The 17,766-nt window shown below is 39.4% G+C and overlaps 1 protein-coding gene across 1 annotated transcript in view; it reads left to right on the plus strand.

Moving 5' to 3' along the window:
• Positions 1–17,766, plus strand: part of ttll11 (tubulin tyrosine ligase-like family, member 11) — a 147,946-nt gene that overhangs the window by 62,872 nt on the left and 67,308 nt on the right. Inside the window, exon 6 of the mRNA XM_067969752.1 lies at positions 4,780–4,898. Within this exon, the coding sequence (XP_067825853.1) occupies positions 4,780–4,898 (119 nt within the window). The remainder of the gene's footprint in view (positions 1–4,779; positions 4,899–17,766) is intronic.

The raw sequence follows: 17,766 nt of genomic DNA on the forward strand, positions 1-17,766 counted from the left end.
AAAAATGAAAGATTGCCAGCAGTAGTTCCATTGCTAATGCAGAATGTTTCAGCAGTAAGGGTGCTGTGCTAACTATGAAAATTTGAAAGCAAAAACCTATTTTTTTTCTTTCTGATTTTCCTTAATCCAACCAGGTTTTGAGGGTGAGGTTGGCTCACTCCCTATTTATCAATAGAAGTGAATCCTGGGAAGTAGCTTACATTTCTGTAAATTGACATGTTTCTACGTATATCAGAATTGTTTAAATTCACAATTGATTAAATTGTCTGTGGCCCTGAGGTTTCGATTGCACGCTCTAATATGATTGTTATCTTGAAAAATATGTTGTTGTACAAAAGATTTATCCAGAACTTGACCCAAATAATAATTGAAAACATTATAATGAGTCATCTAATTTTAGTTCTCCAAAGCTATGACAATATTGCAGATGTCATTTTCGTAATTTCGTATAATAACATTAAAGATCACAGTATTTTATTATTTAAGATTTTTTTAAGGGGCTGGCTCTTCTTAGACACTTTGCCCCTTATCTTTCTTGATCACCCTGCAATATATACCTTTTTCAGACTGGAAGCTGGATATGTGACCTGCTCCCAGACATCTGCCTTTGCCATACTGAAATTGGTGGGTGCACAAAAGCTGCCCAGGAATGATGACCCCTCTGTGAGAAGTGCCTGCTCTGTCAATAGCACAGCTAATCTCAGGGATTTAGTGTGTGGGGGGAGTTGTGGGCACAGACCCATGTCCCACCACTCTATGGCACAGTATCTTGGTGCACCAACGGGATGCAATTTAAAAATGTATTTTCTTTGTAGATGAGTGTAATTGTGTGTACTCATTTTTGAAAAATATTTGTAATGCAATAATGTACAGAACAGGTTGCGCTTCAGAAATATTTTGCTATTTAAGAATCAAAGCACTGGAAAAGTCACAACGCTAATAAATCCAGGCGTTGAGGAAGGGTATACATTTTTAATTATCACTTCATAAATCTGTAATTTCATGAATGTTAATGTCAGTACAGGAAACTGAACAAAGTTCACATACCCTCAAAAGTAAATGCTAACTCTCATTACCTGTTGCTTTAATATATGCAAAAATGAATAAAAATTGTAACACATTGGTTTGTTATCAATTTGCAAGTTCTCCCATTGCATGCTGATTCTAGTGTTGCATGAATAATTTATCCTCTTTAGACCAACAATTTGTGTTACTCATTTTCCTTGGTTTATTAATTTCTGATCTACACTGTGCATCTTTTATATTAATACAGTGTAACATAGTGGGCAGAATTTTTCATTGGCAGTAACATATGGGTTGAAATGCCTTCTGTCAATTTTACTGAAAACGTCAAAGTGAGTACAAAACAAGAATCAACAACTTTAACAGCAGGAGGATTTTCATCCACACATAGTTCTAGTCATCTAGTCATTATTCTTGTTTTTTGCCCTAGTGGTTTGGGTTGCCAACAGCTCAACAATCTTTCAGTTTGCTGCTTCTCTCCAATGGCGTGTCACTGGTCTCTGCTCATTTTTCTTTTGTTTCGTGCCTGAGTAATAATGTTTCCAGGTTGTAAAGTAGAGGAAAGTCTACTATAATGAGTATTAGAATCCTGCGTAATCATGAATCACTGTTGCATATGAATGAAAATTAACGTTTTTTTAAAAATATATAGTTTACAAAATACTTTAAATGTGTGGCTCCTACTTGGAATGATGATACTAATTGAGTGCCCATTATTTGAATGCTGGTTTTGCTGTTTGTATATCAGTGTGCTTTCTCACCAGGCTACCATGTATATTTAGTACTTAATCCATGTGTAGGAAAAGATCAGTCAACTCTGCAGAGGGGTGACCGCTAACGCTAAAATAGAGACAATTTCCCCTTCCCCAGCCTGGTGCAAGGAGTCAGAGTGCACCCAAAGTGTCTTTGTCTGATCTGACCTGAACTCATCTGTATTTCTGTGTTCAGGTCATTACCCTTCGCCCGATGTTCCCAAAGCACAGACCCGCAACTTGATAGGGGCCTGTACCCATAAGTCGGAGAGGGAAGTCAACTGCTGTCTCAAGCTTGAGAGTAGATATGGCTGCCTTTGTGGCCTTATAGCAACTGTTTAAAAACAGCAACCAGCAGGCCCTCAGTTCTGAGTCTTCTTGCTTGCTCTCTGAAAAGACAAAACTTAATTTCTGACTGACCACTAATATTTGCCTCCAATTTGAGTGGGCTGGTGCAAAGAGTAAGGTGCACTATTAGTAGGTGCCTCTGTAAATGGGACCCAGAAAAATATGGAGGATAGCATTGTGGGGTCAATCTAGCCTCATTAGCTTTAAATTGTCATGTCTCTGCTTGTTCCAGGCAGAAAAGCTCTGCCCCCAGCACTCCCAGAAATCTTTGGGCAGTGCAAAGGACGCAGAGTCCCATTGTCATGGGTCTCTGCTCCCTTTTCTTCTGTTTTACGCTTGGATAATAAATGTTCCCTGGACGCAAAGTAGAGGAAAATTTGCTCTAAAGTGCATTACAGTGCTGCATAATCATGAATCACCGTTGCATATGAATTAAAATTAAATTTTTAAAAATATAGTTTACAAAATTCTTCAAATGTGTGGCATAAACAGATGATGAATGATTCATTTTGTGATAACTATTCTCTTCATTTGCTGACTGTTATTAACTCATAGAAATATTTATCATTGTTAATCATTCATTATGCTTCGTCCTGTGGTTCTCATTAATATTCACCATGATTAAGATGTGCCACATAATTCTGAAGTTAGAAATAGAATCCAGGAATATTTATTTCATGTCCTTTGTCAATGCCACATGGTTAACTGCCCAGTACTGTGCGCACAAAAATATTCAGTTTTAACCCTTGCCCTGTTGCTATGGGGATCTGCTTAGCTACCACTGTGAAACTGCTGATTATACAGAACTCCTGTCTACAAGTGTGGAACAACAGTTAGCGTCATATAAAGTGTGACATGTAATTATTAAATAGAGATGGGCATTATTCAAATGAGTCACCTGTTCCTTTCACAAAGCTCGTCCGCTTGTTTTGCTTTATTTGGTTCATATGTAAACAATGTAGAAGGGTTGCAAGATCAAGGATGATAAGTGCTGCTCTTCAACATTTTTGTCCAGAAGCTAGTTTAATCAAAAGAATATGGTATCCTATTCTAGCCAGTGATTGGTGAAGTACCATCAGTTTTTGATTCTGTTGACTGGGATTGATCAATATTTTCCAGGCTTAAAATTAAGGTTTTGTCCCACCTCTGAAACGCAGCAAATCTAATTTGATGGTGAGACATCGCAAATTGTGTGTTTTGTTGCTGTCTCAGATGAATTCATTTGGCAATTCTGTCTGAATCAATTTGGCTGAGAGGAATGATCCTGTACAAAATGTCTGAAGAAAAATATTGAAATATTTGTACCTTTTAGGCCTGGAGTAAGGATTTATTTGGCCTAAGCACAGCCTGAAATTGATCCGTGTCACCCAGTCCCTACGTTCCACCCTACTTCCTCTTCAAGGCACCAAAGTAAGCATTCTAAGCCAGCTTCAAAGAAAAAAAAGGAGGTTTTAGCATTTAATTGTTTAATTCTCAAACTATCACCAATAAGCAAAGTAATATATTCCAAATGAAATAATCAAAATAATAAAATTATTAAATGACATAGGATTGATGGAGACCGGGGCTGCAGGAATGGGAAATGACCAATTTTTTTTTTTTTTTTGTTCATGGGATGTGGGCGTCGCTGGCGAGGCCAGGATTTATTGCCCATCCCTAATTGCCCTTGAGAAGGTAGTGGTGAGCCGCCTTCTTGAACCCCACTGCAGTCCGTGTGGTGCAGGTTCTCCCACAGTGCTGTTAGGTAGGGAGTTATGGGATTTTGACCCAGCAACGATGAAGGAACGGCGATATATTTCCAAGTCGGGATGATGTGTGACTTGGAGGGGAACGTGCAGATAGTGGTGGTTCCATGTGCCTGCTGCCCTTGTTCTTCTAGGTGGTAGAGGTTGCGGGTTTGGGAGGTGCTGTCAAAGAAGTCTTGGCGAGTTGCTGCAGTGCATCCTGTAGATGGTACACACTGCAGCCACAGTGCAACGGTGGTGGATGGAGTGCCAATCAAGCGGACCACCTTGTCCTGGATGGTGTCGAGCTTCTCGAGTGTTGTTGGAGCTGCACTCATCCAGGCAAGTGGAGAGTATTCCATCACACTCCCAATACCAGTAGACAATTTAAATATACCCACCAGAATTTATTGTGAAATTCCAGGCCCAGCCAGGAAGAAGATTTATGCTTTAACCTTGCCTGATGTTAGAGGAGGAGGGAGGGGGATGAACTTGTGATACCATGTGACTGAGACTGATGGTTCCCCCCCCCCCACAACCCCCAAACCCCAAAAATCAAAAGCATGATTTGATAATTTCAGACTTTAAGGCGTTTGGATTGAAAGTCGCAAGATTGGGAGTTGCACTAGCTGATTTGGTGTCCTCATTCCTGTGGTGTCTAGGCATGTGCCTAGGCTGGCTATGCCTTAATCCAGCTCTACATGCTTTGTTGATTTTGTACTTCACTATGTGGAGATCAAAGAATATTCATGGAAGTGTTAACTTTGAAATGTAGTTATTTTACAGATTGCTCCAGAACTGTTGCTTATCTGAGATTTTTTTCAGATGTGATGTGAGAGAAACAGTTCAAAACGTGAAAATATTTGTGATGTAATGTGAGATTTAAGAAGTCTTTGCTGCAATGCAGTTTTGAAGTGTTGTCTATTTCACAGATTTCTCCAGGAGTGTTTGAATACGTCCCTAGTCCTGTGGATGAAGAAATAAAAGTGGCCATCATTAGAGATACACTCCGTTTGGTGGATCCGGCACTTAAAAAAAACAATCACTATCAGTAAGTGTTTAGTTTTATTTTAAATTTCCATTTTCCTCATTACAAGCTCTTGCTTCCAAAGCAACACTTCAGTGTGTGGAACAGATCTTTTCTTACTTCAAAGCTAATGCCATTTTGCTGCCATCAAGTGTTGGGTTAACTTGCACATTTAACATGAAATATTTGCTGGGGCCTATCAGTGAGCTAGCACAGTCCATAATTGCACTACTGGTTGGTTGAAGAGTTGGACAGCATTGCTACTCAAAATGTGATTATACAGTTATGAATCAAATAACTGAATTCCTGCAGTTGGCAATATCAAGAATTCAGTTGTCTGCTTTCTTTTGAAGTCCCACAATCTAAGTATTGATGATGAACATCAGTTCTCACTGCACTTATGGACATTGTGGTGTCACCTTGGGCTACATTGGACCTAGTCAATATGTCACAAGAATTGCCCCATTTATTTGGATCAAGTCTTTAATGACTAAGAAATCAATAACAGATACTGCCACATTCCCCAGTGTTCCCTAATTTCAGTATTTAATTAGGTAATAAGATTTCTAGCATTAATTCCCAAATTACATAGCAGGTAACACCTGAAGTCACAATGATGTCATCAGACAATTCCCTTTATATCCAGACTTATCAGATGTTTGTTCTTTGTATGCGCCTTGAGACATTTGTACTATTTTAAAGGCACTATATAAATGTAAGTTGTTGAATTCTGTAGCATTCCTGAACAGCTGACCGACTACTTGGAGCAATGGGGATGGGGAAGAGAAGTTTTGTTTTATGATTAAGTATGACTGATACAATAACATAAGGAGAGAGCGATACTACGGTCTAAAGGCAAATAATTTTAATATTTTATTTACATGAAGGTTTCTCTGTCATTTAGGTACTCTATGTATGCCTCAAATCTCCATTCTGTGTTGACTAAAACTGTACTGGAACAAATGGATTGCAGGCATGCCAAGCAATCGCCTACTAACTAAATGATCTACCATCTGCATTGAAGCTTTATGCTACACAAATTAGGTGATGATCTCATAAAAGTAGCCAATGGACTATCCTGGCTAGTTTGTTGCTACCTGTTGACCGCATATAAATTGCCTCACTGATGGATATTAGTGCATTACTTTGGCAATTTCAGTCTCTCATCATTAGCCACAATTATATACACAAAGGAATTTGTTTCAGAGAACTTGCTTCTGAGAATCCTGGAGTGAATGTGTAAAGAATAAAAATATCTGCTATAACAAAGACATCTTGATAATCTGTGAATATTTTCCATGATAATCGTAGCACCATATCTGACTAGCTATAAACTGCACCATATTGAAAGTGAAAAGAATTTCAAATGTTTTGACTTTTCCCCCCTTTTTAAAGCAATTCTCCTTGTCCTCCCAAATATGCAGCATATGATGTTTGTATACACCTTGAAAGAATGCACTTGCCTAAACATTACAGCGATGGAGCTGCCCATCTGAGATCCCAGAATATAAACTGAGCAGATAGACACAGTTTCATATATTGAGCCAGATTGAGGTACCAAGACTCAATATGGTATTTAAAAACCTACATGAAAGATAGAATAGTAACCTATCCTTGGATTGATAGGATGCAGTTTCAACTTCAGTCCTATACGTACTGAGTTCCCAATCTCAGCTGTGCCTTAGCGTGGACTGCTGAACTTGCCATAGGGAGGGAAAATTAAAGGGAGGGTCACATCGAGCCAACCTTGTAGACTTGTAAATGGTCAGATTCAGAGTACTTAGCTGAGGCCTAAGTGCAAATCTTTTACCCACTACAGAAAAGTGAAAGGGCGAAAATGTCTTGAAAAGAGGGAGTCTCACTCAGAGAAAACACAGGGACATGAAGTCAGTCCATGAGGTGATTCTTATGGGCAGTGATTCATAATATATTTACAGTTTTACCTACAATACTATCAAATTACCAACAAGATTAATGTCACAGGAAACTTTTTTTTTTAAAACGCATTAATGGATCTGTTGTAAATCTTGTTTCATCATTTCCTTTTGCACAATACAACCATTGTAATTAATAAAATGTAAAAAAAACCCTGCAAATGCTGGAAATCTTAAATAGAAATAGAAAATGCTGGGAATACACTAAAGATCAATCATAGAATTACATAGAATGGACAGCACAAAAACAGGCCATTCGACCCAGCAGGTCCATGCCGATGTTTATGCTCCATACGAGTCTCCTCCCTCCCTACTTCATCCAACCCCATCAGCATATCCTTCTATTCCTTTCTCCTTCATGTGTTTATCTAGTTTCCCCTAAAATGCATCTATGCTAGTCGCCTCAACTACTCCTTGTGGTAGCGAATTCCACATTCTAACCACTCTCTGGGTAAAGAAATTTCTCCTGAATTCCCCATTGGATTTATTAGTGACTGTCTTATATTTATGGCCCCTAGTTCTAGTCTCCCCTGCAAGTGGATACATCTTTATGTCTACCCTATGAAACCCTTTCATAATCTTAAAGACTTCTATCAGGTCACCCCTCAGTCTTCTCTATTCTAGAGAAAAGAGCCCCAACCTGCTCAATCTTTCCTGATAGGTATAACCTCTCAGTTCTGGTATCATCCTAGTAAATCTTTTTTGCACTTTCTCCAATTCCTCTGTATCCTTTTTATAATATGGAGACTAGAACTGTTCATAGCACTCCCGTGTGGTCTAATCAAAGTTCTATACAAGTTTAACATAACTTCTCTGTTTTTCAATTCTATCCCTGTAGAAATGAACCCCAATGCTTGGTTTGCTTATTTTATGGCCTTATTAACCTGCGTCGCTACTTTTAGTGATTTTTGCATCTGTACTCCCAGATCCCTCTGCTCCTCTACCCCACTTAGACTCTTATTATCCAGCATGTGGCCCCCTTATTCTTCCTACCAAAATGTAATACCTCACACTTATCTATATTGAAATTAATTTGCCAATTACATGCCCATTCTGCAAGTTTTGTCGCTGTCCTTGGTATTAACTATACCCTCCAATTTGGTGTCGTCCACAAATTTTGAAATTTATTTCCGATTCCCGAGTCCAAATCGTTTATGTAAATGGTGAACAACAGGGGTCCCAGCACCAATCCTTGTGGAACACTACTTCCCATCTTTTGCAAGTGTGAGTAACTACATTTAACCCCTTCTCTGTTCTCTGTTTTGTAGCCAACTTGCTATCCATTCTGCTACTTGTCCCTTGACTCCACATGCTCTGATCTTAGTCATGAGCCTACGATGCAGTACCTTATCGAAGGCCTTTTGAAAATCCAAAAATATTACGTCTGCTGCGTTACTCTTGTCTACCCTATCTGTTATTTCTTCAAAGAATTCAGTAAGGTTGGTCAAGCATGACCTTCCCTTTTGAAATCCGTCCTGATTATTCTTTATTATATTTTCGGTTTCTAGATGTTTTTCTATTGCATCTTTGAGTAAGGATTCCATTATCTTTCCTACCACCGATGTTAAACTAATTGGCCTATATCTCCCTTTTTAAATATAGGAATCACATTTGCTGTCCGCCAGTCCTCTGGAATTATTCCCTTTTCTAATGAATTTTTATATTTATATGTAATAGTGCCTCTGCTATGTCTTCCCTAACTTCTTTTACTATGTGTGGATGCAATCCATCCGGACTAGGGATTTTATCCTCTCTAAGTTTGATTAGTTTATCAATTATGTCCCCCTTTTCTATCTTATATATTTTTTGATCTCCTCTTCTAATGTCATGCCCACCTGGTAAATGCTGAGGCAAAGTAATTACTTAATCAGCATCTATAAAGCGAAAAGACAGCTTAACTTTTATGGGTACAGTCCTTCCTCAGAACTGAAAGCAGTCCCCTTTTGTAATGATGAGAAAATAAGGGAGGGGGAGAGACAATGGATACTGCAGTCACAGAGAGGGAGCTAGTGAGTGTGATGTGAAAACTGCTCAATAGAAACTGTGAGATTAAATAAAAGGGTATCTCAATGAGCCAATGGAAAGAGGTCCCAAAAAGAGAAGAAACAGACAATAATCAACACAGAATGCTCCCCACCCATCCCCACTCCAGCCAGGACTGTGTTCTGACGAGGGTCTACAGTTGTATTAGGTTTAGAAATATAAACAGAGTGGACCTTATTTATTTGCATTCTCAATTATATGCCAGAATTTTTGTGGACATTAGAGCATTCAGAATCTTCACACAAGCCAGCGAGAGGCAGGGTTGTCAGAATTTACTTTAAAAAGGACATCAAAAAAATCTTTTACTTTGAAATAAAACAGAAAAGTTCAGGAAGTTAATTTAAAATGTCTAGATTATATTACAACAGTGAATACACTTCAAGAAAAGTACTTAATTGGCTATAAGGTGCTTTGGGATGTCCTGAGATCGTGAAAGGCACTATATAAATGCAAGTCTTTCTTCTGTAGAAAGAAAATTTGGGGCTCTGCATTTCCTGCCAATTTCTATTTTTCACCATGGGATATCTTCCGTTATGATAAATAAGGTTCCACTGTGTAGACTAATACAGACTGCAGCACGTTATATAAGCAGTAACCTGACCTGGGGCTGAGGGTACATTATTTTTTTAAAAATGAGTGCAAAGTTCCACCCATTAATATCCATTTTTAGCCTGAGAAGCATTACTGTTTCAGAACACGTTCCGCGAGTCAGTCCATTTGTGACATTGTGGCAGTCACCAACAGATGGCGTGTCTTGTGATTGAGTCACATGATTTGACAAGCGGTGATATTGTAACACTTGATTTCTCAAGTGGCGACACTGGAATTTATTTTTGACTTTGCAAGAAAACATCATAGCTTTTACATTTTCTGTTATAATAACCTCAGATTCTCATTTGTAAGTCGACATTTGATTCTGATTATTGCTTGCAGTGATCCGATGAAAATCTTAGATGATGTGATTATCAGAGCAGAATACAAATTGTAAAGATGGGATTAATCAAGAAAGTTCATGCATGTGCATTGCAAGGTGTAGAAACAGGTGGTATTTGAAAGAAAGGTAAATTGTCCTTTGTTTAAAAACAAATAGGTGCAGAGCATCTTTGGAAACCACTGTTATTTTAAATCACTGCCTCAATATTTTGTAGTGCACAAGAGATGAAGAATATACCAGCAGAACAATGCTTGTTCTGGATCTTTGTCTTATTTAAGCTGCTATATTATGGCAATTAAATCAGAACCTGTATAATTTAATCTTCTTTTTCATCGTAATTACAGAGGAAGTTCTGCAGAAATTCTAGAAGTGTCAAGAAATCTGCACCCTCAGAAATGTAAAAATTTGCTCATTTTATTCAGTTCTATTGCACGTGAGAATCTTAGATAACAATCTTGGCTAACACTCCAATACAGTACGGAGGGAGTGCTGCACTGTCAGAGTTGCCGTCTTTCGGATGCGATGTTAAACTGAGGTCCTGCCCTCCCTCTCAGGTGAATGTAAACCATCTCATGGCACCATTCCAAGAAGAGCTGGGAAATTTTCCCAGTGTCCTAGCCAACATTTATCCCCCAACCAATACCACTAAAACAATTTAATTGATCATTTATCTCATTGCTGTTTGTGGGACCTTGCTGTGCCAAATTGGTTGCGATGTTTCCCTATGTCATAGCAGTGATTACGCTTCAAAAGTGCTTAATTGGCTGAGAAGCATTTCGAGATGTCCTGAGGTTGTGAAAGACGCTATATAAATGCCTGTTTGTTCTTTATTCTCACCACACATCATTTTGGCCAAGAAGTGGGAAGTTAGGTAAGTGGTTCCCAGGCCTCCATCAGTGCTGCGCTGGAATTGGCCACAGAGGTGGCCCGGGTTGACTGACTTTTCCCTCCCTTTCAGTGTAAAACACATGTCCTGCCCTGACTCTGGCTCCTCATGGCAGAACATAGAGTTGTGTGGGAGGAGGTGGATTCAACTACCATCCCACCACTTCAACATAGAGCACTGCACCACCTCTACCCCTCCATGCTAACTTTATTCTTGGTTTTATTTTTTCCCACTTTTATAGGCTGCTGACTTAGTCATAGCCTCCATTCTTTAGGGGCAGAGATCATAGCAGTCAAGGTTACGGTCTTTTCTATAATTCCAGCAGGTTACATATGTTTCAAAAACTAAAACAGGCTCAGTTTTATTTATAGTAGCTATCTGATTTTGTAAGAACCTGTTAGCTCTTAAAAGGTAAGGTAAGTGTGGAGGGTAAAACTTTCTGCAAAAGTACTCCCCCATACCAGCCCCCACCCTCTTTTTTTTTAAAAAAATGTTTTATAGTGTTGGCATTTGTTTCTGAGCTTATGCCATAGAATGTGGAATTTAGATGGTCGCCAACATTAAAAAGTGAAGGGTAGTTAGTCCCAGATACTTTGGACAAGTACATCAGCTGACACTAAATGATTTCATCTTCTGATTACCTGTTCTGCCTAGGTTACATTCAATCTGATAAGTACCTCCATCAGCCGGTATGTTATGTAATAATAAATAGTACAAAGCTGACCTCTCAGCTACAAACTTTTTAAAAATTCATTCATGCGATGTGGGCGTCGCTGGCAAGGCCAGCATTTATTGTCCATCCCTAATTGCCCTTGAGAAGGTGGTGGTGAGCCGCCTTCTTGAACCGCTGCAGTCCATGTGGTGAAGGTTCTCCCACAGTGCTGTTAGGTAGGGAGTTCCAGGATTTTGACCCAGCGACAATGAAGGAACGGCGATATATTTCCAAGTTGGGATGGTGTGTGACTTGGAGGGGAATGTGTAGATGGTGGTGTTCCCATGTGCCTGCTGCCCTTGTTCTTCTAGATGGTAGAGGTTGTGGGTTTGGGAGGTGCTGTCGAAGAAGCCTTGGCAAGTTGTTGCAGTGCATCCTGTGGATGGTACACACTGCAGCCACTGTCTGCAGGTGGTGGAGGTGGTGAATGTTTTGGGTGGTGGATGGGGTGCCAATCAAGCGGGCTGCTTTGTCCTGAATGGTGTCGAGCTTCTTGAGTGTTGTTGGAGCTGCACTCATCCAGGCAAGTGGAGAGTATTCCATCACACTCCTGACTTGCGCCTTGTAGATGGTGGAAAGGCTTTGGGGAGTCAGGAGGTGAGTCACTTGCCGCAGAATACCCAGCCTCTGACCTGCTCTTGTAGCCACAGTATTTAAATGGATGGTCCAGTTAAGTTTCTGGTCAATGGTGACCCCCAGGATGTTGATGGTGGGAGATTCAGCAATGGTAATGCCATTGAATATCAAGGGGAGGTGGTTAGACCCTCTCTTGTTGGAGATGGTCATTGCCTGGCACTTGTCTGGCGTGAATGTTACTTGCCACTTATCAGCGCAAGCCTGGATGTTGTCCAGGTCTTGCTGCACGCGGGCACGGACTGCTTCGTTATCTGAGGGGTTGCGAATGGAACTAAGCACTATGCAATCATCAGCAAACATCCCCATTTCTGACCTTATGATGGAGGGAAGGTCATTGATGAAGCAGCTGAAGATGGTTGGGCCTAGGACTCTGCCCTGAGGAACTCCTGCAGCAATGTCCTGGGGCTGAGATGATTGGCCTCCAACAACCACTATAATTTTCCTTTGTGCTGGGTATGACTCCAGCCATTGGATAGTTTTCCCCCCAATTCCAATTGACTTCAATTTTACTAGGGCTCCTTGGTGCCACACTCTGTCAAATGCTGCCTTGATGTCAAAGGGCAGTCGCTCTCACCTCACCTCTGGAATTCAGCTCTTTTGTCCACGTTTGGACTAAGGCTGTTTTTTAAGGTCTGGAGCCGAGTGGTCCTCCCGGAACCCTAACTCAGCATCGGTCAACAGGTTATTGGTGAGTAAGTGCCGCTTGATAGCACTTGATAGCACAAGTCTTCAGCACTACAGCCGGGATGTTGTCGGGGCCCATAGCCTTTGTTGTATCCAGTGCATTCAGCCGTTTCTTGATATCACGTGGAGTGAATCGAATTAGCTGAAGACTGGCTTCTGTGATGGTGGGGAAATTGGGAGGAGGCTGAGATGGATCATCTACTTGGCACTTCTGGCTGAAGATGGTAGTAAACTCTGTTGTGCTCATAACTAGAACGTACCATCACTATTAAGTTAATACTAGGGAAAAAGGCCAATAGTTTCTTCATTACTCAGACTATTTCCTTCACTTATTGCTTGCTTTCTGGATTCTAAATGTTATTTTGTAATTTTTTTTTAATATTCAAAACAGATGGATGCATAAATGGACCGAAGTTATTCTCAAAAGTTTTGTATGCTCACTTATAATACAGAAAGACATCTAAAAATCCTATGCTTTGGCTACCCATTTTCTTATTAATAGTTGCCCAAGTAGGAAATTGCTAATGGAAGTATGCTGCATGATAATGTGTTTAGTCATTATTTTTAATAATCTCACAGTTTAAACTCATTGAAAAGACAATTCCTCAAAGAATTGGAGCCAAGTCCCTCCAGCACATGAACAGTTTACAAACAGATGAGCCATATACTGTGGGGAAAGATTTTGATTTGTCTGTAATTATCTGGAAGATTAAAACAAATGAACCATAAGAATAGAAGCTAGCTTAAAAAAATCATCAGCGAGTACTTCATTACTAGGAAAATGAAGGTGTCACATATATTTTGCAGTTTAATTTTTCAATTTTCACTCTTTATTAGTGGTTTTACAAAGCCACACTGGTGCATCCTGTTTCCATATCTCAGTAAGAAAGGTTAAGCCATAATGACAATTGGATGTAATGTCATGCTTTCTTCCTCGGCAACAATGCAACATGTTTCAAAATATCCTGGTTCAGCGATGGTTACTAAGGGCACTTGTCAATTTGGCTTGATCACTAGCAAACGGAGGTGTAGTCAGAAGTCATAAACCTGCTATTACAGTACTGTCAACTATAAGAGACAGACTTTAGCTGAACATATGCAGAACAGGCATTTCTAAATTCAGAACCTGGTGGAATTAGTTTGTCAATTTTATTAGAGCTAATCAAATCAAGAACACCTGAAAATGTGGTCAAACTCATGGTCAGCTCCACAGGCATGCTTCTTACTGCACGTTCTCATGAAACAAATTGGTCCACGTTCAACTGTACAAAGTTCTTCTCTTTAGAACTCAAATCTGGATTGCTTCAGGACCAAAAACTACATCAGTTAAACATTTGCAGAAATCCACACCCAGAGAAGAAGCAGTTCTCTGTCTGAGCTGAGGACCCTTGATTAGCTGATAAATGTTTTTGAGGAGGTAACATAAGAAAATCATATGACAAGAGTATCTAGACTTTCAAAAGACCATTGATAAAGTACCACAAGAGACATATTAAGCATCCTACGTGGACATAGATTATTAGCTGGTTAAATGGAAGATATTGGAGGATATTCATAAGGGGTTCTAGGTCACAGTGGTGGAGAACGTAGTGAGTGGGGTCCCCAAAGGCCTATTTTGAGATCCCCATGTGTTCCTGGCATACATAAATGACCTGGAACTGCAGTCTCTTGCAAGATCGTTAAATTTGCAGATGACGCAAAACCGATGACTGAACTCAAAGGATGCAGCTAAGTTCTTGTTGACTTGGCTCACCATGTCTGAACAGGGTGAGTTAGCAGTAAATAAAGTGAATAGGATGCTGGGTCTTTTTACCAAATCAGTTGGGTTCAAATTCCCAGAGACCTTACTGAAGCTGTACAATTGCTGGCTGAAAGAACAAACCAGAACAGTGCACTTAGATTATAAACATCCTTTAGCTCCATAAGAATTCTAGTCATGAACCTGTTGTTTGCTACACACTGAGAGGAGATTTAAACAAAATCTCAGAAATCATTCACAATCAATCTCTTTATTTTAGCAAATCAGAATATCTCATAAAATTTAGATTCAACACTTTATGCCAGTAATATTTATGCTTGGCCTGCCCTCCTAAAAGAGCAACTCAGTAACTTACTTAGGGTGCAGTCGTATAGGTTGCTTGTAAGAGCAAATTGCTTATTTGTATCCTCATTATTGGGACGTGGAAATTTAACTCCTTTTAAAAGTCTCCATGCCTTGTGAAAGGCTCTAAACAACAATTTCATCCCAATGTAGCACAAATGGCACTTTAAAAAAAAAAGATCTAATTCTTAGGATTTGTTTAAAAATAACTTTTTGCCCTCCATGATTGTCCTAAGTTATTTCATTAAATGTACATTTGAGTTTTACAGGTTTTGGCTTCAGTGAGTCACCTCATGATAGTTGGAATGGTGTGCAGTTGTTTCTGTGAATTTGGATGGAACAATTTTGCAAAGATGCAGAAGTCCCAAAAGACACGCAAGTGCTTGAAAATAATACTGCTGCAGATTTACGCACACACTTATGCGCATGTGTACACAAATGCAACATAAAAATGACTACTTTATATGTTGCATTTAAAAAATATATAAAATCTGCAAACTTGGGCATAGTATTAAAGACTAGCTAATAGTATTGCCTTATCAGAAGCTAATTATATTTTTGCTTTTCTTTTTTTGTTTCCTTTTGTTTTCAAAGTTTTTTTTAAAATCAGCTATATGAGAAATCAAAGCTACTGATTGGTTTTTATTATTGGAAGAATTAATTAGTACAGGACTGCGGTAAGATACATTCTGCAAATTAGAGACTAGGGATAATCTTAACACAATGGGTGCCATTTTGAACTGTGGTAGTAAAATATCCCTTCAATCTCTGAGTCTAGAAAAATCAAGGTAAATTACTGCAATAATTGGTTATTAGCACAGCATGAAAACACATGGCAAAAGCTCTGCTCTAATGTCCTGTTCTCAGTAAGTGTTTCTCTAAAGGCTCAGTTGTAAATTCTCTGCTGATAATGTTCATCACTGTGCATAGCCTGAGCACATACCTGTTCCAACATTGCTATAGAAGTTTGCACTGGATTGTTTTTGGAGATGGGCGACTTTGTAGTAGAAACATTTTCTTTGGTTAAATTGCCTCCCTGTTTGATAGATCATTTAATAGCATGTATTCCGCATAATTTTTTTATATGTAACCACCTACACAGCTCTTTTGAGGATGTTGTTAAATAACAAAAGTGCTTTTTTTTTCAAAATCTGGCTATTTTACTGACATGAATTGCTTAAATCGTCTGCCCTTAAATCCCAACAGAGAACCATCAAATCATTTGAATGCTAACTTGATATTTATATTACCAGTTGACTTACTCTATAGAATATACAATATCATTCTAAATTTCTGCAATTAATTTGAGTATTTTGCCTCAACCACTATGAAATCTGACCTTGCTTATTAAGTACTGAACAAAATGTCTGCCCTCAAGCTAGCTCTAATTACCAGTTAAACATGATAGTATGAAATGCTTAACAGTTACTTTATTGTATACAAGTCTCACTATTTCCAATTATCATTATCAAATTAAAATACGTATCATTACATTTTGATTCAGCTGATACACTTGCAAAGGAACTTTGTACATCCAAATTAGAATCTCCATGGATTCTGTTCAATTTTGAATGTATTCAGCAGGTAATTTATTTTGTGTGCTTCAAAGTTTCTGAATATTCAGATAACATTGATCAACCTGCTTATGTCATCTAAACTCAATGAGGTAGAAATTGGACGTCATTGTGCCCGTTTTACGGACGTCCCTGCCAGCCACAAGATATAGGTGTTAGGCCCCTTACATATGTAAATGAGGGCCTAGCCTGTTTTAGGCCTCCTCTGCTAAATTGGATATCGCAGAGGCTGCTCAGCTTAGGGTTTTTATGCAGTCATTGCGGCCTAAGCAGCGATCGCCATCAAAAGGTAAGCTTTTTTTAAAAATTATGTATATTTTTTAAAGTTGCTGTGGAGCAAGAAGGAGCAGGAGTGCTTTCCCAACTCCACAGTATCCCAATTGCCCCCCTTCCCACTGTTGCCGCTCCGCCCCCCCTTCCCACTGTTGCCGCTGCACCGTGCTCCCCCCCCCCCCCCCCCCCCGACTTGCCTGAGGGCCGCTGCTGGCGAGGCAAGTGACCCAATGCTCAGTTTCTTCAAATGTGTGAGCTGCCTGTGGAGGCGCGACCAGCATCGATAGAAAGCCCAATTAATATTAATGAGGCTCTAGGCCCAATTTCAGGCTGGCCTTGGGCCTCCCGGTTAGGTGCGTGGCGCCCAGTACAGGCCCGAAAATGGGCCTAAAGGAATTTCAACCCCAATATATTACAGCCTTGCAACATGCTCCCAGCCATTTGTAATCCTTTATAATCATCACAATTATTCCTGTCAAAACTGTATAAGCAGCAAATGTGAATGGAAGAGTTAATAGTTCTGTGACTGACCCCCCCCCGCAGCAAGTTTCCTTGTTGTGCTATGTGAATGTGAGATTGAAGTAGAATGGTTTTTAAAACAGCAATGTTCATCCTCTGGCTCCCTTACAGTACTGCATCAAAAACTACATGAATCCCATCTTTTTTCAAGATTTATACATTGAAGCTGTTGGGGGGCCGGGGGGTTTAAAGGATAATCTGGTAAATTAATTCTTTCTTCTGAAATTCTTAATAAATTCAAAAACCTAAAGAAACGCTGTATTCTATGCTTATAATATTTATAGGCTTCTGCCAGCAGACAATACCCAACATCAGTCTGATCTTTGCCCTCGGTAGGTTTTTTTTTTCTGATTTCAAATACACTTCTGTACTTTTTTTAATCCATTATGTTTTTATTGAGCAGCCTAAGCATAAATATTTTACAAGGTAGGATATATACCCCGGCACAAACAGAAAGCCCTGATGTGAAAGTGAAATGACAGAATGTTAGAAGGCAAACATAAAGCATCACCTGATGACATAAAGGACTATTTCCAACCATCTGAGCTGCCAAGCGTGGAAGATGCATGGTAATTAAAAACAATTAAGACCATACC

The sequence above is a fragment of the Heptranchias perlo genome, chromosome 31 (assembly GCF_035084215.1).
Source record: "Heptranchias perlo isolate sHepPer1 chromosome 31, sHepPer1.hap1, whole genome shotgun sequence".
NCBI lineage: Eukaryota > Metazoa > Chordata > Chondrichthyes > Hexanchiformes > Hexanchidae > Heptranchias > Heptranchias perlo.